Source organism: Cygnus olor, chromosome 7 (genome assembly GCF_009769625.2).
Source record: "Cygnus olor isolate bCygOlo1 chromosome 7, bCygOlo1.pri.v2, whole genome shotgun sequence".
Classification (NCBI taxonomy): Eukaryota; Metazoa; Chordata; class Aves; order Anseriformes; family Anatidae; genus Cygnus; species Cygnus olor.
In genome coordinates, this window is record NC_049175.1 from 25,592,049 (window position 1) to 25,619,314 (window position 27,266).

Consider the following 27,266-nt stretch of genomic DNA (forward strand, 5'->3'; position numbering starts at 1 on the left):
TTCTCCTTGTGGGAAGACGACTCAGATTATATAACCCATGCCTTCAAACCCAGAAGGTGACTCTCGGTTCATTTTTGTGTGCTTTATGGACATTGGCTGCGTCGTGCTTGTGTGTCCATGCTCTGGATCAAACTTTTCACCTTCAGAGCCGTGTCAGGTGTGCCTCTGGCAGGAGACAGTGTGGGTAGAAACCTGCATGTGGACAAGCCTTGCTTTTCTCTGGCTTTGCCTACAGCAGCTTCGTATCACGGAGGTGATAGAATAACCCACCCACAGCCCTGACGGCGAGTTGAACCGTCAGGAGCATGGTGCTGACAGCGCAGAACACCTCTGCCCATGGGAGTGCCTGCGTGGTGGCAGCCAGGCAGGGCTGCTGTGCATCGCTTGTGCTCACAGGCACAAGAACCGTCCCGGGGCTGCCCTGGCTTGCCCTGCCCTGCCTGGTGCGAGCTGGCAGGGAGGAGACCTGGAACATGTTAGCAAGCTAAGTGCCATCCTGAGGACTGGGGAAATCCCTCCGTGCTGTTTGGTTCCCAGCACAGGACTAGGCAGTACTGAAGGGCAGGAGTGATGTAATGGATTTCTCCCTTGATGCCCCTAGGGATGAGGCAGGCTGTGAACAGTGCGGTTTGCTGGTACTGCTTCTGCCTCACTCTGCCTGCTGGGCCTGTGTCATGCCGCTTTATCCTGACTGTTACTGGCTGCAGAAAGGTGCCAGCTGAGAAATCCAATGGCATTTGGAATGTCGTGGCACTGCTGCAAAGGAGCACAATACACAAGTTTAATCTTGGCTCCATATGTGCGGTTAAGTCTTTGTTGAGTTGAGACTGTTAATGGCTGTGGGCCTATTGGTGAATTTTAGATTGCTTTGCATCTGAAATCTGCCCCTTCTCCTGCAAAGCACCTAAGACGCTCTTAAAAACACCACTGGGGTTTTAATCTTTATTCTGTGCACAATTTTTAAAACCAGTGTCAATTTGACATTTTCACAAGCTCCCAAATGCCTAAACAGCAAGGGCCGTATTTAAACGTTTCACCTCTGCACCTTCTACACTTCTACCTCAGAGCAGATCAGTAAGGCTGTGACACCCACCTTCAAGACAGAAGTCGCTGATCATTTTTTCTCTAGTGCTTTGGATACGGTCTAGTTTCAGCCAGATCTATAGTTAGTTAGAAACTCAGTGCCTTAAAGGCAGCACCTCTGCAAACTGACTGGTAAAGAGAATTCCTCTAGCTGAGCTGGAAATTCGGGAGCTTTTTGGTTCAACCAGTAAGGTCAGCATCTACCACCAATATTTATGGCTTCCTCGTTCACATTACATCCTACTCTGGAACAACTTCTACCTGCAATTAGAACATTGCAGGGAGTCTTGCTATTGGGCTTAATGTGCTAGGGTTGCACCAGGCATATTCCAGCTCCATCCTTCTGCTGCCTCAGAAACATTTCTTGGGAAGCTAGAAATAAAACAGACCGCACTTCTTTAGATTTTGTACAAGACTTTATTATAAATAAAGCTGCATGAGAAGATCTATACAAATTCAACAGTGTCCTGCTATAAAAGCAGCAGTTTGAGTACAGCATCGTGAATCAAGGAAGAGCTTACTTTGGAGGGTTTTGATGTTATTCCCCGTTGCAGCTCACTGCCAAGACAGCTCTTCATGTTACAGTTTTACTTCTGAACTAACATATTACCCCCCAGAAAAAAATCCTAAAAAAAGACAGGTAATAAATAAAGCTATTTATCACATAAAATCCTATGAGAAGAACTAACCCCTCGATGACCAGCAGCTAAGCTGTTAAAGGTGAATTCTTATTTCTTCACCACTGAGAAAATGTTGCAAAGGCTTGGCATTAAAAAAGTATTGTGAACAAACACCAAATCCTCCTGCTTGAATGATAGATAAGGTTGGTTTTTTTTGCGTTTTTTTTTTTTCACTGAAATCCATCTTTATAGCCCTGTAAGACCTGTATACAGAGCAACCCAGAGAGAGAAGCTGTATTCTGTGGTTGGCACATAGTAAAGAGTGAACTCCCAGCAGCTCCCCTTAGAAGACATTCAGCTCCTGAACAGCAATAATAACTTAGACCAAGGCATTTCCTAAAGGTGAATAGTTCCTGAGGCTATGTCGCAGATCAGTGGGTGTTATCACCACCACTAATTCCACTGCTTTGACAAAACCTATAATAAAGTATTAAAACCACAAGTTGAGGGTGGAGGGAGTGGCTGGAAACCATCAGAAGGCACTAGGAATTCAGCTGGGTAATTCTCCTGGTTAGCAAATAGCAAGAGCAGCACCAAAAGGGGGCTGGGACGAGCAGTTTACCTTTCCTTAGGATCTCTCGTGGGCATTACCAGAGATGTGCATTTGTTACTCGTGTCAAGCTGCTTCCCATGGATGCCCAGCAAGATGTCAATCAAGGCAGCACTAAACATGGGGGCACTAAAAAGTCTTAGGACACTTCTACTGGCAGACAGCTGATGGAGCTGACCTGCCATATAAACATTTTAATGAAACGTGAGCGTGACATTTTACTGAAAGGGACAGTCCCTGGTGGGCAGATTTAACACAGGAGAGATGAGGCAGGCCAGAGCATGATATTCTTCACGTGGCAGCTCTCAGCCACAGCACTGCTGGGTACCCACATCACCCCGGGTGGAATAAGCATATATACCTCTGGTACATGTATTGGTGGAAGGCCTACAAAGGAGACCTCTGTCCTGAGGCACAGCTGATTAACACTTCAGCCCCAGGACAGGTGTGAGTGGGTTTGCTCATAGCCTGAATGCAGAGACCAAATCTTGTAAAAGGTGCTCGGGGTAAAATGAGCATATGGCATGCATGTAGGCAAATTATGCTGAGCAATTTGCTTTCAGGGAAGGCAAATCCATAAATACCTTGGCTCAGCTCCGGCTTGGGTTCAACTAAACCCCATGGGAACACGTTGGGGTGAGTCTGGGTTTAAAAGCAAATGTGCACACAAATACAGAAAATGAAGAACAAAAGATTCGACGCACTTATCAGTTTAGGTTCCCTTTGAGCCTAAGCAGCCGTGCACTGAGGTGTGTAAAGGCAAGTTTAGGCCTGTTTACATGACTGTAGGACTGGTGTTACGCAGCTTTACTCTGCCATTTTAAGAGAGAAGTTAGATTATTCTGTTAAACAGCCTTTTCTTCTCATCCTCCCCCTGCTCAACCTTATATAAAAGTTATTTTTCAACCCCGTGTGTCATTTCCTGAGAGACCTGGGTCACAAATTTGTTTCTGTTCTTTGGACAGGCTAAATTTAGATGCCTGACAGGAAGCAGCAGAGAATTTTTCATTTCTCTCTGGTTGGGCTAGGGACACATTTAGAAGCAGCTCAGACCACAACTGCTTCGGTATGACCTGCCTGCAGGCAGCCCGTGCAGAGCAGGATCTGCTGCCGGCATGGCACAGAGAACCTGAGCAGGTAGAAGCAGCAAATTGCTTGGGTTTGCAAACAACTGCTGCCGCTTCCAACGTAGCCTCCAGTGTTCACCCACCCTCCCTGCACCTCTGCCTGTCACTACCTGTTTGTTGTGTCCCCTGCGATTGCTCCTGCACTCTTTCCCACTAGGGAAGGCTTGCTTGGTTATGCTCATGAAAGCCAGGGGCTTACAGCTCGTTAGCGTTAGCAATTAGTCCTGTCCTGATGCCGTGCCAGCCCCGGCAGTCTCCCAGGCACAGATGAGCCAAGACTTTCCTAACGGCAGTAGCTACCAGCCTCTTCTCTCCCGTTTTGATTCCTGCCCCTTATTTTCTGCTCAGACTTATTACTTAAGCACCCCACAGCTGTGACGGTAAAAGCCAAGGGGAAAGCAGTTTGGGCAACGAGCTCCCTGTCCTCACCAGTGGGGAACCAGGAGTGGAATTAGAGCTGCAGCTTTTTCTGTCTTGGTGCAGAAATGTCCCTCAATGGTGGGGGGACAGACGTGAGCAGACATCAAGGAGCTGGTGAAATGGTTCATACAAGGAGAAGGCAGGAGAGGACGTGTCTTTGGGGTTTATCAGCAGGCTGGATAAGAAGCCGTGTGCCGTACACTGTCCCTAGTAGTGATACGAGGTTAAATCTTCTGTCTGATGCATGTGATGGAGGGGACTGACGAAAAGGAACGCGTGGGGCCATGACACATGGTGTTGTCACCCCTGATGAGCCTCGCTACCCAGGACAACTCTCCTCTTGTAAACAGGATTCAGAAAAGCCTTAGTGTAGGAACATGGCAGGAAATCCTGATGTAAGAACACAGCAGGGAAGGCCCATTAGCACTGCAGGTTGGGCCTCAGGGACCTGAACAAGGCAGATCTGCACTAAGACCCTGGCTTGGATCCTGCATGAAGCACACGAAGGAGGTTGAGGAGCTGCTGAGGCCTTTCCTCCAGCAAGGCCACCACACGGGGGCTTGGCAGCCCACTGCCACAGCAATACCACCTTGCTTCCTGAAGGAGTTCAGGCACCTCCATTTCTGCTTTGTTTCTTTCAACACAAGCCTCCAGATTCTCCCCTGGCTTGAAAGCCTGCAGAAGCTGACACTTCCCCATCGTACTACCATCAGAAAATGATGGTTTGCTAGCTGCAGTTCCCAAGAGTAAACCCCATCAAAGCAGCAGTCTTAAGAAGGATCGAGGAGGCCCTATAAGGAGTCAACCAGGTAGCTTTTACCTGGCACAGAAGGGATAAGAAGACACATGTAAGCAGCTGCAGAGATTGCACTGCCAATCTCTGCTGTGTGTGCACCTCTTGCATCCCTCCTCCTAACTTGGAGCCATCCTGCGCTCATTAAAACCACGCTGGGAAAGCTGCACTCTCATTTGGAGGGCGATCGTTTCCTCCTGGTACCCAGCTCCTGAGACTGGGCTCATTACAGAGTAATTTTGAGGAGTTTCCTTTTTAATAAAAGCAAAACCTGCAGCAGTCATTTCTCTCTTTACTGGTTCTCAGACTTGCTGCCTGGAGATAAGGAGAGCAAACAAATAAACCAAAAAGCCAGAACCCAGTAACAGCATTTCTCTCTTAACTAATGTAAAAAAGGTTCCTGGTCGTTTATCCATGGAAAATGGCTAAGAATAAAACCCACTAGCTGTGTTACCATGAAGAAAATGGAAGACACAAATGAAATGGTCTCAAGACACAGGTCCTGCTGCCTGCTCTGCTACATTCTTCCCACTGAGAATAAACATGTCGTGTCCAGGAGTGTTTTTGATGGAGAGGACAAGCCATTTAAACTAGTGCTGCAAGCCCTATCAAAATGCCTTTTTAAAAAACTGCAGTTCCCCTTCAATTAAAGAGTAGTGCTGGATTTAGAGATTTCTACATCCAATCCAGAATTGTGTGTGACCTCAGCAGTGACGCCTTGTTCTCCCACTAACACTGAGTCTCACGTTGCACTTCCCATCGGTCACAGAGCTCCTGCTGCCTGCAAACAGACAGGCTCCTGCAGCCCCAGGATCCTGTCTTTGACACCTCCACCCTTTTCTTATCTTCCCCTTCCAAAGGAAATGAAGTATTTGGCCACCACCACCATTGCATTGCAGGCATGTGAATAAATTAGTCATATTTGTTGCTCACCACCGCTGTAGTGTGACTGAGGCACAATATAAAAATATATCCTTAGCTGCGTAAAACCCAGCCAGCACACCAGTGGAGCGGAAACTTACTTTTCTCCCATGCCTTCCAGTTTCTCCCTATTCTCCCCCCATCCCTTCTCCCTTCCTGCAGAAACCACGACCAGGACAGGCTCAGCTGCAGACAACAAGCTGCACTGGCAAAGTCAGTTGTCTCCAGGAGGCTTTGAAAAGCTGCCCTCTGGACTTGTGCTTAGAGGAACAAGTGTTTTCCTGCTGGCTTTGGTTAAATGGCTTCCTTATGGATCCCATTGGTGTGTGCAAGGGGAATGTGCACCGTGTACTCGTTTATCAGTGCAGACGTGTTCCTGAGCATCTCGTGGAACGTGTCAACTGTCTTTCTGTAAACGTCCCTGTGCAGCACAAAGGGACGGAAAAGGTTGAGAGGCTCGGCCCTCTGGAATGTGATGGGGAAGCCCAGCTCTGCTGGTACCTTCTCATTGCCAACAAAGAAGTGGTAGAGCTTCTTTTCGTGCAAACATTTCTCCAGGAATTTCAGCATGTCCTGGAGACGGGCCTCCAGCTTCTCTGGGGCCCAGTCCTGACTGGGACGCGCCTGCAGCAGATGCAGCATCACTGTCTTCAGGTGGTAGTTGGTGAGCCCGCTTGGGCCTGTGAGGCTGCACTGCTTCCCGTGCAGGAAGGAGAGGATCTGGAGGCAGCTGACGTGGCAGGCACCGGCCGGCAGCGTTTTGGAGATCAGCTGGATGAACCTCCTCTCGTACACTGCGAAGGTGAGGAACCAGCGAGTGCTGGAGGGGAGCTCTGCTACCAGCTCATTGCGAGGGAAATGGGAGATGAAGTAAACGTCCGAGTTCTCGTACTGCACCACAGGAGTGAGGTTGAAGGCGACTGATTTCCCTGACCTGAATTTTATCTTCAGGGCTCCTGGGGAGTCCAAGAGGCTAAAAGACAGGTCGAATTCATACTTGTGGGAGATTCTGTTCCAGGCCTTGGTGACTGCGATCTGGAACCACTTCATGACTTGGTCAGCATCAAGATACTGAGTATTTTTGAAGCACAGGAGGTCTTCCATCTCGCTGCTGGGCCTGGAAGTATTGCCTTGGCTATGGAGAAGGCACAGCATATCTTCCCCTAGTTTAGTCTTGTCGCAGATGCAACCTGTCACATCCTCATCTGCCCTGCATACCTTGATAGTGCCATAACCTTGTTCATCCGGGGGAAAAGAGTCTCCAGAGCACCAGATCTGGGACCGGAAACAATACGGCTCTGGGGGTGCAAAAGGCACTATCAGGTCGCAGACGAAAGGTTTCCGCACTCTCCAGTTCTCGTACATGCTCCCCACACCCATGCAGTCCTCCACTTCCATGTCAGCGTCCCGGTTACAAACGCTCCTCAAGGCCTCCAGCAGGTCATCTGCAAAGCCCTCCACCATCTCCCGCATCCTGGCCATGTCGCCGGTGGTGCCCAGGATTCGCTTCTCGTAGAAGCTGGCCAAGGTGGCCTTGTCGGGGAAGGCCACCCCCTTAAACGCTTTCCCCAGGACAGCCATGTCATCCTCTTCTGCTCCTGTGTCCTGCCAGTTCCCCTCCTGGAAATCCTGCCTCCAGAGCTCGATCAGCAGGAAGATGACCATGGAGAGAGCTGTCCACATATCCCACGGGACCTTTTCCTCTTTGATTTCCTCCACTACCTTTGCAGCCTTTTCCAGGGCCTGCTGTGCAGCTTCCTGGCCTGCGATTTCCTGCTCCAAGCGCAGCTTCTGCAGCCGAAGGTTCTCCTCCCGCTCCTTCATCTTCTGGATGATTTCTTCCGTGTTCTCGGGGACACTGCCATTCTCTTTAGGGAAGAGGAACGGGCGGTTGATGATAGCTGTAATCACCACTAGGCACACTCGGAAGATTCCCACGGGCATGGCAGTTCCTTCCCTGAAAGAGAAAGAAAGGCAGAGTGAGCCATGATTCAGAGTATATTCCCTCAAGAAGAAAAATCAAAACAATCCCCGCTTGAATAAAAGCTTTGGCATATTTTCTTACACTGAAAAAGCTGCTTGAGTTCCTAAGCCAATGCCTGTTTCTACAAGTTAGCAACTAAGCTTCCCAAAGAGACTTTATAAAACTTTATCTGTGGATGGTGAGGATGAAAGGATCTTTCATTGAATTAGCTTCGAAGGACAGAACTGTGAAAGCGTTTGCTACCCTCATCCCACCGCGGTTCTGCGGGGCAGTGAGGGAGGGCACGTCCTTCTTCCCTCCTTTAAAGTTCACAGGGCAGAAAGGAAGAGAAGCAGGCGGGACCTCACCAGGCATAAAAAGAGAAGGCTGGAGATGACCACCACTTGCCCCAACATAAGGCTGGAGGTGCAGTAAGGCAGATGTGGCAGTGGCAGAGGCAGGGCTATCCTGGCCGCAGCCGGCTTGGACCAGAGCAGTCTTCAGTGCAGGCAGCTGTGTGCCAGCCGCAGTCCCTGATGTCACCCCTTCCACGTTCCCCTGGCATGGCCCAGACTGCTGTGGTGCTTTGGAGCTGCCTCGCGTGGTTGCTGCCTCTGCTGCTCGGCCCTCACACTTCAAAAAGCTTTCCGGGCCTGGGGGCTCACTACACAAGAATTCAACTCCCAGCTTGCTGGGACACGGTCCCATTGCCAGGACATCCACCTGGCCCTGATGAAGCCTCCTGGAGGTCTGGATCAGAGGGTGCTCAGGCTCGGGCCAGGGCTGTTTCTACACTGATGGCACTTTGGTTCCTCGAGGGCTTGCATCTATCAATGTCCCAGGTGCCTGCTCAGGACAGGATAACACGAAGCTGTTACTGCTGAGATGTGACAAGGTCACCAGTCCCTCTCCTAGCACCATCACCCCTCAGTCCTACCACGGGGAGATCAAAAGGACAGGACAGAAAAGCAGGGATGTTTCTTCTTCCTACATCTTAATGCAAGCCCTTTAATGCCTGAAGAGAGAGTTTGAGAGAGAGAGGTTTCTGTTACAAAGTGTGTCGATAAAAGACCTCATCGATCAGACCGGGAACAGCTATCTCCTTCCTGACAAACCAATCCATCCTGCTGCGGGGATGAGGCCGTTTCTTTCACCGAGGCACCGTGAGCACACGGGGAGCCGAGGGCTGCCGCTTCCCACCCCTGCCACAGCAGCTTCCTGGCCGAACCCAGCGTGTCGGTGCCACAGCCATGCTGCTGCCCCAGCACCTGGGCAAGGAGGAGAAATCTCTGGTGGTCTCGTTCCTGTCCTCACAGAGCATGCAACAAGGACAGACCTATTCCAGCGGGCCGTGTTACCACTGGTGCATGACAGAGTGCTGGGTTTGGTGGCAGGAACCTGGGTTCCCTCGCCGCAAGCACTGCACACGGGAACTGGATCCTCGGGCACGCGTCTGTCTGTGCTTATAAGAGGGCTGGGACTGGAATAACAAGGGGAGGGAACAGGCCTGCGATGCATTGTCCAAGCAGCAACAAAATTCACACGGTGCTCAGGATAATGCTGAGTGCCCCTCCCTGCGTAACATTCACTAACAATCCTTTCTTTAGAGCCCGTGTACACGCACAGATGCTCGCCCTTACACACACACACAGTGCTCTGGAGATGGTTTGCTGGCCTTTCTTGTCCCTTCTGCATTCACATTAACTCTTTAATTCATCGAGCAATGAATTAAAGCAGAATTAATGCCCAAAGCTGGGCATTCCAGTTACTCTGTGAGCTCCGTGCCTGGCCACACTTTAAAAATAACCTGGGGTCACTCTTCATTGCAAAGGGCTTTTATCAGCATGCCGGGGCAGGGCAGGAAGCGCTGGTGACTTCCGTTGCTTCGTGCTGTGCTCCTTCAGGCTGCGGGCGCTTTCCAAGCTTAAAAATAACATGGCCAGAGGCCAGGGGTGTCCTGCTGCAGTCCTGACCAGGACAACATCGCTCCTGTGCCCTGCTGGGCCCTGAAAGAAGCCAGCTGCCTTAGGACCTTCATGTACCCTTCAAGGGTATCCCATGCCCCAAGGCCTGTGGCTGTCCCGCTTCCAAAGGCTGCCTGCCCCATGGCTCTGCCAGCAGACGGGGGCAGGCCAGCAATCCCCACACCACCACTGATTCAGCTGAATTCGTTCTCATTTGCACTGACAGTCCAGGATATCCCCCATGGTTTAGCAGGAGTAGGGTAGGGAGCGTGTACGCCTCCTTTTCCCCCAGCAAGCTGCCCAGGCATCGACCTCTGGAAGAGATGAAAAGGATGAAAAACTGGAATGAAAACTCAGGATGAAAACTGAAGTGAGAACATCTTCAGGTAGCATGGATTTGCAAGAGGCGCGTCTGTTTTCAGCCTTAACAGAGGAAGTTCTGGTCAAAACTGCCCTTTCACTGCTGTAGCTATTCCCAGCAGAAAATGAAGGCACACACGAAGCCCTGAAGGTTGCTGATGCTCAGTGAGCGAGGTCAGCTGCAAGGGTGGAAGGGGCAGAGCGTTCCCACATCTCATCAGAGACAGCTTTCCTGGCTAACATGGAAAGACCAAATAATACAGGTGAAACCAGTAGCACTGCCTGCTAGGGCGGTCCGGCCCTCCCCATAACAAAGGCTGCTCTTTCCACTCGCTTTCAACTTCAGCCCAAGCCATTTAAGCCTGATAAAAATATTTATGCTTGCTCTGGCTGAGACAGCTTTGGTGTGGGGAGGAGGGAGGGAGTCCAAATGTTTCCCAGCTGGAGAGTAACAAAAAGAAACACTATTGTTTCATCTACACATCATCACATTTAGTGACTTTTCAATCTTAAAAAATATATATATATCTGTGTATTCATGAGGTTTTAAGCAGCAAATTCCCAAAGCAATCTTCAGCCTTTTCTGGCCCTGCCAGTTTCTTTTTTTTTTTTTTCCATTCAAAGCACGGACAATGCCCAGACGTGGCAATAAGCTTTCATCTCGCCCTATTTTGAAGACCCTCTTGCCCTCCTGTGTGCAAGGTGGAGAATGAAGCAGCATGGACAGGAGGAGGGCCGGGGTGAGCGGTACATGGCCCCGCCATCCTGATGAAGATGGCTGTGCCAAGCTCGGTGCCAGGTCACCACCAAGCTGCGGTGGGTGCTGGCTGTTCAAACCTGCCTCCACACCAGAGGAATTGGTTTCCTCCTGGACTTTCCCGTGGCACTCACTGCTTCAGGGACTGGGCGCTTTGCGGATGCTACGGTTACGATGGCTCCGAACAGGCCTGAGAAGTGAGGGGGCAGGCACCGTCCCTGCTCCAGCTTGGGGAGATAAAAGCAGCTGATAACTCTGTTGCCCAATTAGAAACAACCATCAGTGGCATCCTACAGCAGGTTGTATGTTCAAAGGCTTCCCCAGGAGCACCTGCAGCCCTCCATGCTCAGCTCCCAGACAAGTTACACCCATCCTTTCAAGCCTGAAGCAGCCTCCCTGCTACAGGATCCTGACCGGCCCCATAGCAAACCCTGAATGCTGAGGGGAGCCCTGAGAGGGGAAGGGAAAAGACAACACTGCGATCATGCAACATGGGTTGGTGTCACAGATTGCTTTCATAAACACACCAGGGTGACTATGCCCGGAGAGGCTTGCCACAAAACTGCCGTAGGAAGACTTTTCCTTTGCCACATGTGGGCAGCCCCAGCCGTGTGCCAGCCCCGTAAGCCGAACAAGTGGCGCTGAGCTCTGCAGAGCAGCCCTCCCCACGCCTGCACCTCTGCAGTAACTGCAGCAGCAGCTTCAGGCCCCGCCGCTTCCTGCTCGGTCTGGGCAAAGGAAAGAAAGATGAAACTTGCCGCCTGCACGTGCCCTGAGCCCGATGACCCTCCATCTTCTCTGAAGACACAGGAGAATATTTCCCTTTCATTAATGGCCCCTTTCCCTCCCCAGGAGATTCTCATACCGCTCTATTTCTCCTCATTCCCCCCACCTCTTAAATTCTGAACCATGGGAAGCAAAGCCCGCTCTGGCTGGTGTTCAGCAGTAACCCAGACAGAGCGAGCTGAAGCTTTGATTCTTAAATTAGAAAAACCCAAGTCAAGGGACTGACTGTGGTCCAGTAATGCACTGAAATGCGCTGAGACGTCATTAACGACGTACTTGATTACTTCCTGCGATTTGGCTGACAAAAAAGCGGCGCATAGGTGACTGCCACATTGTGTTTCACTTTGGTAGGCTGCAAGAAAAGCGGGGATTTGAAGAGATGATAGTAACTACAGCTGGTTGGGAGCTTTTTTCATTGAAAGCTGCCAAGTTTTCGAAACCAGAACTTTCAGGGGAACAAATATAATTTTTGAGAAGGTCCCTGAGGTCTGTAAAGGACTCTGCAGCCTGTTTTACTAGAGAGATGAATCGTCCAGAACAGCCACTGACCTGCACTTGGACTTTCTTGCTGGGAAGATGCAAATCCCAAACCCAGGGGTGTCAGGCCCAGCCCAGCCGTACGCCCTCATCGCTGGGCTTCTGGGAGCCCCCCGATTCCTCCTCCTGCTGCAACAGAAAACAAGTTGCCTTTTGGCCTGAAAACGCTTATGCTGCATTTATGAAGACCTAGTCAAGACAACGACGAACACCTTCAATATAAAATTTATTCCAGCTTTTAAATTTGCTGAAAGCCCTTACTGATACTGACGCACTACGTCCTTCTCCAGTTTGCAAATACTGCTGCTTCTGCAGGTACATACCTGGCTGCAGCAGGGAGAAATTACGTTTCCTCTTACTGGGGACTTCAAGCTCTGAACTGTAAGAAGCATATACATGAAGAAGAAGAGAAATGGGAACTGTAAAGGTGCATGTCAGTATTATTGTTCCTGGCAAAAACTTGAAAAGATGCACTTTAATTAGTCAACCTCACACCACTGACACTGCTGGTTTTCTAAGATCTCCTCATCAACGTTTACAGAGCAATCAAAAGGCCTTTGCTGGCTCAGGGTGGATAGGGAGGGCGGTTTTCCTTTGAGTTTACATATAAAGCTTCAGAAATAGACGTGCTGGATAGATTCTCATGGAAAAAGACAAGGTTACTGGTAGAGAGGGCAATACAAAAAAAAGCATCAGTGTGGTCTCTGCCATTAGCTGCTGGACATTTGTTCAAATTTTGCCTGGTTTACACTAAGAACAAGAAAAAAAGCAGATTTTAATTTTACATGCACGCATTCAACAGAGCACACATCTATACCCTTGTAGTCTGATCACTTACTTGGGATGACAAAAACTTCTGTTGAAGGCTCTCCTCCAAATTCAGGAGGGGCTGGCAGTAATTTAAGTTTTGGTCTCCTTCCCAGCCCCTGAAGCTGCTGCCCTCATCGCTTGGCTGCCTTCAGGTCAATACTGTGCTCTCCTGTTTGGACCTGGGCTTCCACAGGAATTGAGGAATTGGCATTGGCAAGACTTCAGTCAAACCTGTCTGGTTCTTGAGACTATTTTTACTGAAGAAGCGTTTTCTGGGTTGGGCAGGGTCCAAGTACTATTTCGGTGAAGAATTTCAGCCCAGGATCGAGTGAGGTTTCCTCCCAGGCCAGAACTGGGAGGCCTGCGGGTTACCCGGTGTCGCGGTGGGACGGATGCTGCCAGCAGAGGAGAAACTGCACCCAAGCACTACATCTCCAGACAGGAGTTTCCAGGTTCACAGGAGTCAGCCAGGTGGGGCTGCCGAGGCGCTGGACCCTGGGGGAGGCTGCAGGGCCCTTGTAGCTGAGGCAAACACACAGCCCACGTACTGGGACAGGCCCCAAGGTGACCAAGGGTTTATTGCACCAGTCTGCTCTTTCCAGCTGGCAGCATATGTGTTAGCATGTATGGCCACGTCTGGTTTTCACCTGGGGATGTCTCCTGGCACAGACAGCAGGAGCCCAGGGGCTCAGATGAGGATCCGCAGCTGGTTTCCACCACCCAGACCTCACTGTTGCAATGAGAAAATGTCCCCAGATGTGTATGGAGTATCCCGCACTTCCTTCTCCACCACCAGCTCTATGCATTGCCCTGGCAGCACCCAGCAGGGGCTGCCTCTGCACAGGGCACGGGGAGAGGCCCCTGCTTTCCCTTCTCCTCAGCACGCAGCCCGCAGCAGCACACGCAGCCCAGCCAGAAAAAATGGGAACCACGAAAAGGGATGCAGAGTCTGAGCAGCACCAACTTGCGGAGTTGTTTCACCCCCTGTGGATTAAGCCTATGGGCAGCGCACAGGACACTCATGAGTTACTGTCATGGTTGGTTCAGCAGGGACTGCTGGGATCCAGCTCTGTCTTCGCCTCTCTACCAAAGCCACGAGTGGGAAGGACCGAATACACGAGGTGCGGAGGCCTGGACGGTAAGGCTGGTACCACAACCATGTTTAAAAACCAAACCAGGCTTAGGAAGCCCCACCCCAGATTAGCTGCCGGGCTGCAGGACAGCAGTCGGAGAGGCCACGTGCCCGCTGGCCTTTGTTTTGCCATTTGAGAACACGTCAGCCCTTCGTAACTCCCGTGAACATCCCGTCCCGCGCCTGCTGCAGTGCCAGCGGGGTCAGTCGCCCAGCCCCAGTCGGACATCCTGCCCAGCAGGCCTACTGCGGGCTTTTGGAAGCAGTACCTTCCTCCCGGGACACCAGGTCAGCTATTTCCAAGGAAATGCTGATGCTCATCCTGTGTACGGGGCTGGGGAGCCCTCCCTTCCCACCGGCGGGTGGACTCGGCTGGACAAGCACGTGAGTGGCGCCGACATCGCTCTGGAGGCAGCTGCTGCCGTGCAGCCCAGGTCCCGCAGGAGCTGTATGTCGTGGGCTCCACAGGAAGGGCCCACGAAGCTCCGGGTGAGCACCGATTTTGCCAGCACCACTCTAAGCAGAGGAGTGCCCAACTTGCCCTAGAGAGGATGGGAATTCGTTCTGGTATCTTCCAGTCATTCACTGTCTTTGCCATCAGGAAGCTTTTCCTCATGCTTCATTAACTCTTCCTTGATGCAGTCCCTAACTTTCCAGTGAGTAGAAATAGGACAGACCATTTCTTTTCTTCTTGCAGAAGCACTCAAAATATTTAGAGGCTCTCCCCTCCCCTCCTGCTTCATCTTTCTCTGCACACAGATGCATTTGTGAGAGGTTGCCACAATATCCCATGGCTCCTCTTCCTCCGTCCCCAAAACCTGGATAGTACAAAGAGCTGTCTTTCTGGTACATACGGAGTTATTTACCTACTAGTGCTCTTTTCCAAAACCTGCAGAGATATGGGACTTGTTAGATTTTCAGTTTCATCAGTGAGTGGGGGATTTTTCTGGGTATTTCTGAGTCACCATTTCATTGGCATGCCATACCTGTATGCACAGAAAGAACGTAACTCTGGCCCTCTCCTCCTGCCACGAGGAGCTGGCAGCCACCATAAAGGACACCTGTAAAAGCTGCTAAATAAACACAGAGCCACGTCGTGCCCTCAAAGCGCTCACTGTCTGTGTAAGGCTGGACACAAGATGGGATACCCATGGAGACCAGGAGATAAAACAGCACGAGGAGGATGTTTCTCAGCATCCTGCCTGTTGCCTGAATGTCTCTTTGCTTTTTAACTGTGCAAGCCAGCTCAGCTCTTGCCAGTAAGCAGCACGTGGCAGCCTGTGCAGTGCCTCGGGTTCCCCCCAGTATGGCCAGGAAGGGTATATTACAAATTGTAACACGCTGCTGGCTGTGAGGGATGCAGGAGGAGAAAGGTAGGAAGTGTGTATGTGGCTCCCACCCACGTACTGGGCTGTTGTGGTAGGATCCTGGCCAGGAACAGCTTGGCTTTTTAAGCTGAATAAATTTTATCTGTTAATTGAGAGGAGAACAATTGGAGTAGACCAAACTTTTATGTTTTTAGGAAAAGAAAAAACACGCCAAGACTAAAAAAAACAAAAGTTGGCTTACCAACCTCGCCAGCTCCCTCCCCCTCAAACCAAGCGCGATGGGAGCCAGGTACTTCCCTTGCACAATCTTTCATCAGCACAGATGGACACAAACGACAACAACCCCCCTCTGCCTTACTGAAAGGCTGCAATGTCAACGACACTGTGAGGAGCGATGTCACCGCACACGTGCTGTCTGGCCTCCACCTGGAGCTCACGATGGGACCCCAATGGGATCATCCCAGGGGCTCTGGCTGTCACCCTCAGTCGCACGGCAGCTCATCGGTCCGGACAGGACAGTCACCTCGTGGAAGGGTGGTGCGAACACAAAAAGGGATAAATTGCCAAGATCTTTGTTCACACCTGCCCTTCTTTTCCCAGTTAATTCTCAACAAGGTGAAGAAAATCAAACCAGTGTTAAATCAGCCAGCAGTTACTCTGACTCTCCTCACCCTTAAGCATATTCCCTGCATCCCTACGCACCCAACGGCACTGTATGTTGTATGTACGTTGATACGGATGCTTCAGTATGATAGGGGTCGGAGGAAACATTACTAGAAAGTTGATTTCCCAGCAGGGATACACCATTCCAGCTCATCCAAGAAGAGCACACGTAGATACTGGCACAGCTCAGATGTGACTTGCAGAATGATTGTGGTTTACATGTGACAATATGAGGTCCCGTGTCAGTCACGTAACAAGGAGCTTTTATATATTACAGACGGTAGAAAGCACATGCCTTGAATTGCCAGACACTTCCACATTGAGAAGCTGAACCAAAAACAGCAAAAAAATTGTCATTGTGGGCTGGAAATTTGCGTGGTCTGAGATCTCCCACTCCATCCCAGTCTTGACTCAGTGACAAAGTAACGCAGCCATGTCAGGAGCCCTGCAGGCCCCCAAATATCTGCTTAGACAGGGCTCAGAAGCACTGGGTGAGAGACTGGTGGTCTGTGTGATATTGGAGCATTGTTTTGATAACTGGTTACAGCTGCTTGTATTCAAACAGTTGGGGAGGAACAGCATTTAAAAGCTGGCTGTTGTAGCAAAAACGTCACCACAGAAATGAAAAGCAATGCTTTATTCCATTGCCTAAAATCCCAGCTTTTTAATAAAATACAATATAGTTCCTTAAATACGGCAAAAACACCAGACCGTGGAAGCCCCTGAAGGGCTGGGTGGAGGGCGTGGAAGGAGAAGAGAGCAACAAAGAGTGCTTTTACTGCAACACTTCCTCTGTTCTCACAAGAAAACTCACTGCTCTCACAACGCCTTCCTCTGCTTTCACTAGGACACTCCCTGCTCGCAGCAGGGGCAGTCTGCATTGCACACCAACATGGGCAGGAAGGATCAGGCCCTCTTACTTCACTGCGTAGTGGCTCTAGAAGTGAACAGGAGAAACAACACAAATGCTTTGGGAAGCAGTAAGCCCGTTCTTGGCTCACTCCTCATAAACCCATGAGCTGCCAAGAGACACGCACACACACAAATATGTTGGCTGCAGAGCACTGCTGGCTATCCCTGCTTCTCAAAACTAGTTTGGATTAATAAAAACCAGAAGAGAGAAGCCAAGCCATACAAGAAAACAAACTGTCCCACTTCTATGCAGTATTTCCATGATGCTCATCCTTCAGTGGTCACCAGCTCGGGGCCATTTTCACCCAAGCGAGTGACTCAGAGGGCAGCCTATTGCTACACGCACCCGGCCGTAATCATTTTCATGTGCTCTTTGCTCAGCCCCCTCTGCTCACCAACAAAAGAAGAGATCTTTACGCTCTTCCTTTCCCTGAATTGTTTGTAAACTGACTGCTGGGAAGCAAAACTCTAAGTGTTTAATGGGATAAGAGTGATGCAACTTGCAGTGCTGTAGCAAAAGTCCCAAACATGCATGTGAGGGCTGTGAAGACACGTGGTTCTTATTTGGGATGTGTGGGGTGAACCCAAACGCTTGCTTCCTTTATAACATAAGCACCACAAAGGAAGGCTTTGTTTGAAAGCCAAGGGGCAGGCTCTGCACACTTACAGGCTGCGTTAGGACGTAATGGGAACTGTGAGTCATGGTTGTGGGGCCCCTGCTCGCGGCACAGAAATCCCCTCTGCAGCAGCAGTCAAGGAGCTTAGCTTGGGAGAAAAGAGCTCCCAGCTCTGCGTGGAAGACTGAAAGCATCCAGGACCAGCAACAACTGCAAGGCTGAGCTAAAACACGTGCTGTGGGCGACTTACAGCGCAGGCACGTCCCTCTCGGCTGGCATTTCCTCCTGTAACTCTTTGAGAGCCTGGGATCACAACCCGCACTCATTCCAACAGCATGAAGCAGCCTCGACTCAACGAGGAGCTGGGATGGATGTCAGCCAAGCACCTTCTGACCGTCTTTTGTCTTTGGCTGCAGAGGAGCATGGCCTTGATAATTAGACTGGGCATAGCTAGCTCTCGAGGTAGGACTGCAGCAGAGCTCTGTGTCAAAAGTCACCTGAAGTGCCAGGTAACTCATGTCACCGCGTGGTACAGCAGGGGAGAGCCAGCTGATTGATTCCAGCCGCCCAAAATACAGAGCCCTATCTCATCCTTGCCCCTCCTAGCCTGGGAGAAAAGGATAAAGGTCTTCTCTGTTTATCACCAATGGATTGCCATCTGCAGCTTAGAAGTGGCCGTATGACAGAAAATCAGGAAATCTAGAAATCAGACTCTTATCTGAAACCAGTGGCAGTCAGGTACCTGAACATTCAGGGGTAAATGATTTAGGGGTAACCACCTTGGATCCAGATACACACACAAACACAAGCCAGTACTGTGAACATTAAGTGTCACGGTTTAGGCTTGAGAACATCTCCTAAGCTCCATCTCTAGTATATATTAACATTCTCCCAGAGCTTATAAATAGGCATACAAGAGCCCTGGAAGAGCAATACAGTTTCTCCTGCCTACACGCAGAGCCTACGCTGCCTGGATGGTTTCTGGCAGATCCCTGCTTTGCTCTGAAAAGCTTCCAGCAAATCTCCATCTCTGCATCACAAGACAGTCTAGACTAGTGCTTAACTACCCTGACCTGTAGGAATTTCCCCTTATCACTGTGTGTACTTTCTGCAAAGGAAGATGTAAGCCCCACTGGGATTCTGGCTCACACAGATGCTATCTCGTCTTAGGGAGACACTTCCCCACTGCAGGCAGCGCGGGAACCTTTTGCTCCCACTCACCATCAGGTGCTCTCCAGCATCACCAAATCCTCTGCGATTCAGAACTGAAAGCAAGGCACTCGAGCTGAATTTCGTCGTTCTCATTTGATTTTCTTGGCTTCAAACTGCATCTGTTCAACTGACGGCACCCACCGACCCTTGGGGAACCCAGAGAAAGATGCAGGCACGGAGGTGGCTCAGCTGACACCTCAGAGCTAAACGCACCGCTTCTCTGCTCAGGCGCAACAACCTTCTCTGCGTGCTCTTCCCCCTGGTTCTGAAAGCGAAGGAACAGTACATTTTCTTTCGCCAGGCAACTGAAGTAACCATATGAATCAGACTGTGCCTAACAGCACTTAAATTCTGCAACATTTGGCCTCAACAGCCCTCGTCCTTGCCAATACCACACTCGGTTTTTCCAAGCCACATGCATGGCAGTGGGGTGCATCAGATGTTTGCCTTGTAAATGCTGAAAAAGCATCTCTGCCTTGAGGCAAACATCGCTGATATAAATAATGTGCTGGATCAGCCAGAAAAACCTGCCTCTGGAAGAGGAATAATAATGAAAGGTGGTGGGGGGAAAGGAAAAAGAGAGATCCTCATTTACACACAGGCGATGGCAGCGCGCCAGCTCTCACAGCTTTGATCCAGGCTGGTGGAAGAGCATGCCAGGGAATGCAGCGAGCTGAGCTCTGCCGGAGCAGAGCGGCCATCTGAACCTGGATGGGAAAAAGGGGACAGACACCACCCGACGCAGACACAACTCCAGAAGAAATAAGGAAAAAAGTAAAGTCACATGGACTACATGAAGGAACAGGTACTCGGAGCTGCAGCAGGACACGGCGGCAGCCAGGATTGCTGCTCTGGCAGCTGCCTCTGCCACCAGCCACATTGCTTCCTTTCCCACCACTGTCTGCAGCCACACACTCACAGTTTCCCCAGGTTTCTCAGGGATTCTCATACAAACATCATCTGGACAATTAAAACTCTGCACATCGCTGGCTTGTAAAAGCTGCTGTTTCACATCGATTCAGCAGCCTCTGCCATCACCCCTGACCATCAGGAGGCTGTCCAGGCACTTCCAGGCCTTTGCCTCCCCGCTGGGAGCTGGAAGAAGGGGGATTTAACACTCCATGGATCTGGGTAAGGGAACTCCAGCAAGTTCTCCTGCATGGCAGCAAATGCGGCAGTAGCTGCTGTCAGCAAAGCTTGGACCTTCTGGTTCCCATCTGCCTTCCCCTCTGACTAGACCCCAAGGTACCAAGCAGCCAGATGAGGGCAATTCTAGACTGAATGCTGGAAGCAAGAGGCTTTTAATACTGAACTTCCAAACTGAAGACATTTCCCAATTAAATCTTCTCATTATTGCTAGATCAGGTAGTCTTTGCAAGCGCTGTCTGACCCTCGCTGCTGGAAACAGCACCGGTTACTAAAACATGAGCCACACCACTTCCCTTCCAGCACTTCTCCTGCAAGGCTAAAGATCTCCTGGCGAGAGCCGATCAAGATTAAATCACGCCAAAACTGGAAGGAAGAATGTCCCCTGGAGCACTTACCTGCTATACAGCTTTGCAGGTGCTCATTAGACTTCACATTACTCCCATCGCCGCGGTGCTGAGCAGACTCCGTGCAGTCACCCACCACTGAAGCACAACCAGGAAGTCTGCAAAACACAACGAGAATGAATGAGGAAGTTCAGGCAGAAGATGGGGCCATAATGCAGTTATCTAAATTAGGCATTGATTAAAATAGAGATTAACTCCCCCCCTCCTTACCTAGCACAGTGATCACAGAAGCCCAAGAGACCTGAAATAATCAGCTTTGAAGTGATCAGGGAAGAGTTAAACCTCTGCTGCTCCCACAAGGAAGGATGTGAATCGCGCCGTGGGTCCTGACATACCAGCAAGCCAGGACCTCCCTCCTCGACTCCATCCTCACCCACCAGCCCTCTCCTTTTCAAACGGATTAGGGTCAAATTAGCAGCTGCGTATGGGCTGGGACGGTTTTGCCTGGGATTGGTTTGTCTCAGAAGAGGCACTAGCTGCTGTAAGCAGCTTGCGAGGTAGAAAGACTTGCTAGGGGAGCCGGGCTTTGAGATCTAATGTGAGAAACAGAAAACGCAGGAGAAGAGGCAGGAAACAAGTCTGAGAGCATGCAGGAAGATGTGAAACGCAGAACCGCAAGATAAACTACCATATTTTAGAAGGAGAAAGAGGTTATGAAATTTCAGATGAAACAGGAAACAAAGCGAAGCCCTCTGAGCAGAAGCAGTCGAGCGGTGCGACGAGCAGGCACAGGGCCACCCAGCAGCCCCCTCCCTCCCAGCCACTTCAAACCCTCTGACTGCCTTGATCCAAAGCCTGACGAAAGCTGCAGCAGCCCTTCCCCGGCCTGAGATGAGCTTTGGAGCTGGGTCCTTTGAGGGCCCGGTGTAAAGTCGATGCGCCCTTGCTCTCCTGAATTGCTTCACGTCGGCAGCTGTTGGGGATGGGGTTGATCAACCCTCCCTCCTCCTACCTACCTGCTCTGAGCAGACCATGTGTAGTCTCACTTCTCTAATTCCCTCTTCAACTCTGGGGCCAAATTGGACAACCAGATTGAGCCCTGATGTCCCAGTGCCTCTGCACCACCAGCACAATGCTACCGGCAGCAGCACATTGTGCCAACACAGCAGCCAGGCTCTCCAACCCCAGAAGGGCAGGATCCATGCTCTAATATCCCAGTGGATGTTTGCTAGCCCTCAGGGCCTGCAAAGTCTGCTCCCGTGGTGGCTCGAGGCCAGCAAGGTACAGCAGGAGCTTCTGCTGGAGGAAGAGAGCGAGGAGCGCTGCGCTGCCAGACAGGGAGAAGAGCAGGGAACTGCTGCTAAGGGACCTGCACGTTCTCACTTCTTAAAAAAATATTAAGTCATAAAACTGCAGTCGGGATCTCCCTCTACTATACGCTTACGGATGTTGGAGAAACTCTGACTGAGGTGTAGGTCACAAGAAGGTCCCTCAGTAATGGCTCTGCCAGCTCTGCATGCTCACGCGCTGGCACAGACCTCCTCGTGCTCACTCCACAGTGTTTGCTCTGGGTCAGCCCTACACGAGAGCTTCCTCTCCACATCAGAGATCCCAAATGCCCCTGCTCCGGCGAAGCTCAGCAGCTCATCTGGCCGTCAGGACGTGGCGGTAAAACCTGTTTGTTTTGCTGAATCCCTGGCCAGAAGAGCCCAGCCCCGAGGCGGGCTCGCGTTCAGCAGAGAATCAAGGCGGCTCAGCCAACCTCGCATGGCCCACACGTGTGGAAACCAAAACAAGCTAAAAAAAGAGCCTTGCCGCAGCTGCACCCCTGGGCTGGCTCTCCATCCCTCCGCTTGCCTGGATCTTGGCTACCTGCCTCCCTTCCTGCTCCCCGTGCTGAGGGGTGAGCAGGAAGAAGGTTTTGCTCACGCAGCTGAGCCTGACTCCTGGGCTCCACGTCTGGGCACACGGCGATGCTGCCCAGCACGCGCCCTGGCCTGGCTCCCTCCCTCCCTCCAGCCTGACAGCCAGAGGCTCTGCCTGCCTCCACCACCCAGCAATTACATGTCGGGATGGAAAGTACACTGCCTGGCAGCAAAGCTGCTTTTTATCAGCATAAGTGGATTATAAGAACACTTGGGAAAGAAAGAGCTGGCCCACCCAACAGCCTATTTTAAAGGGGATCTGAGGGAACAAGCCAGGAGCTTTTTTTTTTTTTTTTTTCCCCAGCTCCTTTCTCCACTGAACCATTACTCTGGATTTTAATTGCAATTCTGCAGAGCAAGGAGTTAAGGATAGGACAGCACAGAACAGCAGGGAGACTTGGGCAGACTCCTTACGGGGTTCACACAGTCTATCAGTGTGTCCCAGAAGAGCTGCTTCTTAACACTCACCTTGTTGACAGAGGCTGAATTTAGCTTGATTTTGCCAGGAGTAAATTTGTTTTAGGTGAGATGCAGATGTGTAAAGAGAGAGCAAAGAAGCAGAAAATAAACCACCCCTTTTGCTGATGTACTCATTGCACTCAGGGAACTAAGTTTAAAAAAAAAAAAAAGGAAGAAAAAAAGCCACAATGTAACCCAGTAAGTGTGCTTTCTGATATCACTTTATTTGCATGAATTTATTTGCAGGCAAGCCCCAAGATATTGAATCAACAATCAACAAGCAACCGGTTGCTAACACCAGACTAAGATTGTCCTTATGAAAGCCATGCGGTTTTTGCATAAAAAACAAACTCAGAAATTAGTTAGATCAGCACACTGAACACCAGCGTCGCATTTCTGTGGGTCAGGTTTCCTCTCTCTGTTGCTCACTGCCACGTAAGGAGGGCTGCAAGCACAGGCATACCTCAGGGGCTGCAGAGGCACGCAGGAGCCCTTCTTGTCAGGGAGGGAACCAACAACACGCAAAATGGGAGCGTGACACACAGCTCTGGTGGCCCCAGCCGTCACTTGGCCTGGGACAATCACTCATGAAGTGCAAACTCCTCCAGTCCCTGACCTGTGCTGTTCAGTCTGGCTTGTACGGAGCGGGGGGATAAAAGGCTGTGCTTGAAATACCGCAGTGCCCAAGCAACAAAGAGAGGAAGACAGTTAGGTGGGGAGGGGCCGCCGCCGGGCTCCTGACAAACAGGTACAGCTCCCCGGGTGTGCGCAGGTACCCGGCTCTCCCTTGCACACACCGATCACTGGTTTCTGTGCACCCTGGTCATGCAAAAAACAAAATGTCATCTAGCAGCAGGGAGCCAAGAAGCCCTCTGGGCTTCACCAGTACTGACATTGGCTCTCTGACCCTTGGCAAATTGATTCACCTCTTTCCACTTCAGTGGCCATCACACTTAATATGTGTATTTCCCATACAAGCAGCGTGAAGTGCCTATTGTGCTGAAAACAAGGCCGAAGAGAAGGCTTTAAGTTTCCATTCCTAATTTCCAGGCTCTGCTTTTCCTTAATGACTGAAAAACCCCTTTCAAGTACATTAAGGAAAACTGGGAGCAGTAGGGTTTAAAAAAAGATGTCTGTGAAGGTAAGCAGCATAACTTCAGTCAGAGCTGAAAAGAGCGTTGGGATCCTCAGCAAACCAACCCCAGCGCTGCCTGCCCGGCACCTCGGGGCCTTGCTTGGCAGCCCACACCAGTACCCTGGGCATGGTTTAGGCTGCTGGCACTCAGTAAAACTGCACCAGTAGTAATGTTTTCTGTTAGTAACGTTCTCTTAGGGACACTGCTGGTGCTTACCTTGCCTGGCCACGTAGCAGACCCCAATAACAACACCTCTGGTCCTCCTGGAGGACTTCAGCACGGCAGTTCCCAAGAGAGCTGCTTCACTTGGAGACTGCTCCCTGACTTCGCTCTGAGTTGAAGATGGAAAGGCCACCAGAGCTCTGGCTCTTCGTGTCGGTCTTACAGCCCAGGACTCCCAGCAACCCAGCCCCGTCTCTCTCCAATCGGAGCTACAAACCAGGCACACGCAGCCGAGCACAGCGGCTCAGCCACGAGCCCGGCTCCCTCTCTTTGTGCTCGTTAGCGGGATGCGGTATCAGAGAAGAAAGCAAAGAGTTTTGCAACAGGCCGCGCCCAAACCACGTTACCCCTTCCAGGCAGCGAAGCCCAGCAGCGCACAGACCCCCTACTCCGGCCATCTCCCACCGGCACCAACCCCCTGAGGCGGACACGGGGGCCCCGCTCCCACGGCCCGACCCTGCCGGGCTCCGCGCCCCGTGCCCCTACAGCCGGCTGCCCCCTGCTCCGGCCCGGGCTGCCGGGGAGGGAGGCTGCGAGCTGGGGGCACTCGGCCCTTCCGGCACCTCAGCCCCCGGGGCCGAGCCGCCCGCCTCCTCCCGCACCTTTTCTCCCCCAAACCACCGGCGATACCCGGCCAGACAGCCCGTGTCCCCCCGGCAGCCCGTCCTTTCCCCCCCCCCAGCCCCCCCGGACCCCCTGGCTTCCCTCCGGGCCCCCGCACTCACCGGGCTCCGCGGCCGGGCCGGGCCGACCCCGCCGTGTCCCGCAGGCGGCTCGGTGAGCTGCAGGAGGGCCCGCCCAGCCTGTCCGGAGCGGGGTTTTGCTTGCTTTTGCTTTTGCTTTTGCGTTTTTTTTTTTTTTTTTTTTCTTTCCCTCCCTCCCCTCCTTCAAACCACCCCCGCCAGCCCCAGGGGCCGGCACGCCGCGGTTTGCAGCCCCAGCTCGCCACCGGCTCCCCCGTGAGCTTCCCGGACGGTTTTGCAGCGGGGACGGAGAGGAGAGGCGCCCATTTTGCTCCTCGGATGCTTGCTGACCTCCTGGGGGTCGAGCCGGGGAGCCGTGGGGGCGGCAGGGGGCTGCCAGCCCCCCGCTAAACCCCGCCGGGGGCACGGGAAGGGGGGGCTCCGGCAGCGGCCTCACGGCACGGTGAAATGGCTCCTTACAGATCGGGCAGGGGAAAGTTGGCTCCACAGCCAGCGCTTCCACCGAGATGCTCAAGGAACCGGCTTTGAGCAGCAGCGCGGTGACATCTGCCTGGTTTGGGGCCCCAGCCCTTCGCTGAAGCCTTCCTCCTCCTCAGCATCGCAACCCTCCGCTAACGCCGCCTTGGCAAGTCGCACGGGCTTTGCTTTCCGAGGCTCGGGTGGTAAATGCACTGCGTGCGGCGGGACCCGCATTGCTAAGGCTTCTCAGGATCCAAAATAGCAAAATATCACCGGGCAAACATGGGAGCACAGCTCTGCACGACTGGTTGGGAGTGCCAAGTGGGGCTGGCATGGCAGCCCGCTCTTCGAATTTCCTGAAGTGCTCACCGAGATCAGGAACAGTTTTAATGTTATTTAAAGGGTTGTGTTCGTAAAAGTGTGGTATGGGTATTATTTCCTTAGTGTCTGAATCGAGTTTATTCAGGTTTACCGGCAACCTGGGTGTTAGTACATTCCTTTCCCATTATGCCACAATCTAAGAAAACCATCTCAACAAGAGCAGCGCTGGAATCTCCCCGCACCGCGCTGCAGGACTCGGCCTGTCTCGGAGCATTATTCGTTTCCCCTGGGAACTTTGCAGCACCGGCAGGAGTGAAAACAGATCCTTCTCCAAGATCACAGGCATCCGTCACCTAAACCAAAGGAAAATATCTATTAAATATCACCTGCAGAAAGCCTGACAAGGCAGTAATTACTGATTCTGGCTATACATGTATATATATATCCATTGAACAAGACAAATCACTATAGGTTAGAGAGCCTGTGATTCCCATTCACCTGCTAAATCTTCCTGGGATACAGGTAAATGAGCAATGCAACAGGGGAAAAGTCAGACAATTTTTTAGAAAGGAAGGCTCACATCCCAACAGATGATATTTCATATCCACCGTACCATTCAGGATCCACTTTTTGTGCCCCCAAGATGGTATAAAATTATGATACCAACACAATACATATAAATGGAAAAGTCAAACCGAGGCACGTTCATTTGATTTATATATATATATCTTTTGATGCAGCTCAGCAGTTTGAAAGAGGAGAGAAAGCTAGAAACACATATCCTGACAACTCCGGTACGTGATTCATTGTTTGAATATTGCTGCACTGCAGAAGACTTAAGATCATTATCTTGCTAGAGGTAGTAATTTATTTGATAATGAGCCAAACTCTGCTAACATTACTCAGATGTTGGGCAGGACCCAAAGCTGTGAGCAGTGGAGTAACAGTACCGCAGCACACTGGGACATAGCCTGTGGCTCTGTCACATGGATGCTACTGCAGCAGACATTAGGTATAATAATATTATTTCTAAAGTGGACTCTAAGATCCTATCCGCAGGAGTAGAACAAGAGCAAGGTTTGGGCTGAGTTAAGCTACAGGTAACTTCCTCAGTTGCTTTCAGACATGTTAGAAGATTGAGAGATTATTTTGTTCTTTCCATTAGTATTTCTAGTTTATTACAAAACTAACAATATTTCCTTAAACAAATACAAGCAGTAAATTAAAAATAAAAATCTTGCAAGATCTGAAAAGAGAGAATAGGGATATGATAGGCCACGGGTAGGCAGCAGTGAAACAGGTTTTAGTACAGTCCAGCTTCACCCTTGCAGGGAACAGAGGACAACGGGCTGCCAACCAGGAGCACACGGACGGATTCAAGGAAAAGTCCAGGCAGACAAGGTCACTTGCTCACAGCTCACCACACAGTGTCCTCACCTACTCCCTTACACCTGACCTTATAAACATCTTTATTCTCTGTGACTTCCATAGCCTTCCTTAGGTATTATGAGGGGAGGGATATTTTTTCAATAGCCTTTTCCTCCCAGTGGACACAAGTATCGAGCAGTGAAAGATGCCAGATAAATTTAAAGCTAGAAAAGGATTTGGTGGTTGAAATTTAAAAGGCTTAATAATAAAATATGAATGAGGGAAAGGAATCAGAAATTATGGAATAGATTCTGCTGGTGGAACGGAAAGGCTGTTGGAAAGCATGGGGGGAAGTTGTTTCTGCTAATGAGCACATTATGAACCTAGATATATCCAAAACTCATTTTTACATACAAGCAAATGTTCATGGTTGGGAAGACAGTCATGGATCAGGACTGGCAAGCTGGTAATGGAAAGCACCCACTGAAGAAACCTGAGCCATGTGTAGGGCTGAGTGTGCTTATGTATTTGTAGGCTTTCCTTCATAGCCTCACTAAAGATTAA

At 50.9% G+C, this 27,266-nt stretch overlaps 1 protein-coding gene across 13 annotated transcripts; it reads right to left on the reverse strand.

Annotated features, from left to right (window-relative positions):
- Positions 1 to 1,486: 1,486 nt before the first annotated feature.
- Positions 1,487 to 26,157, reverse strand: LOC121072831 (inositol 1,4,5-trisphosphate receptor interacting protein). 13 transcript variants are annotated; one of them, XM_040562918.1, is made up of 5 exons: positions 24,576 to 25,671; positions 21,647 to 23,491; positions 20,160 to 20,266; positions 11,954 to 12,070; positions 1,487 to 7,531 (listed from the first exon to the last, which is right to left on the reverse strand). In XM_040562918.1, exons 4-5 carry the CDS (start codon positions 12,031 to 12,033, stop codon positions 5,869 to 5,871), a joined length of 1,743 nt encoding a protein of 580 aa, XP_040418852.1. In that variant the 5' UTR covers positions 12,034 to 12,070; positions 20,160 to 20,266; positions 21,647 to 23,491; positions 24,576 to 25,671; the 3' UTR covers positions 1,487 to 5,868. The 13 variants fall into 13 exon arrangements, 9 of the variants coding, with proteins under 9 accessions (XP_040418852.1, XP_040418849.1, XP_040418854.1 ...); XR_005821406.1 differs by lacking the exons at positions 1,487 to 7,531; positions 11,954 to 12,070; positions 21,647 to 23,491 and adding exons at positions 12,752 to 14,772; positions 14,870 to 16,811; positions 18,625 to 18,880 and having other exon boundaries at positions 24,576 to 26,157; XM_040562915.1 differs by lacking the exon at positions 21,647 to 23,491.
- Positions 26,158 to 27,266: the final 1,109 nt, after the last annotated feature.

Coding starts and splice junctions, on each gene's coding strand:
- LOC121072831 (XM_040562915.1), bottom strand. CDS start 12,033: ATGAGGGCGTACGGCTGGGCTGGGCCTGACACCCCTGGGTTTGGGATT. Junction 7,532..11,953: donor GCAAGAAAGTCCAAGTGCAG/GTCAGTGGCTGT, acceptor TTTCTCTTTCAG/GGAAGGAACTGCCATGCCCG.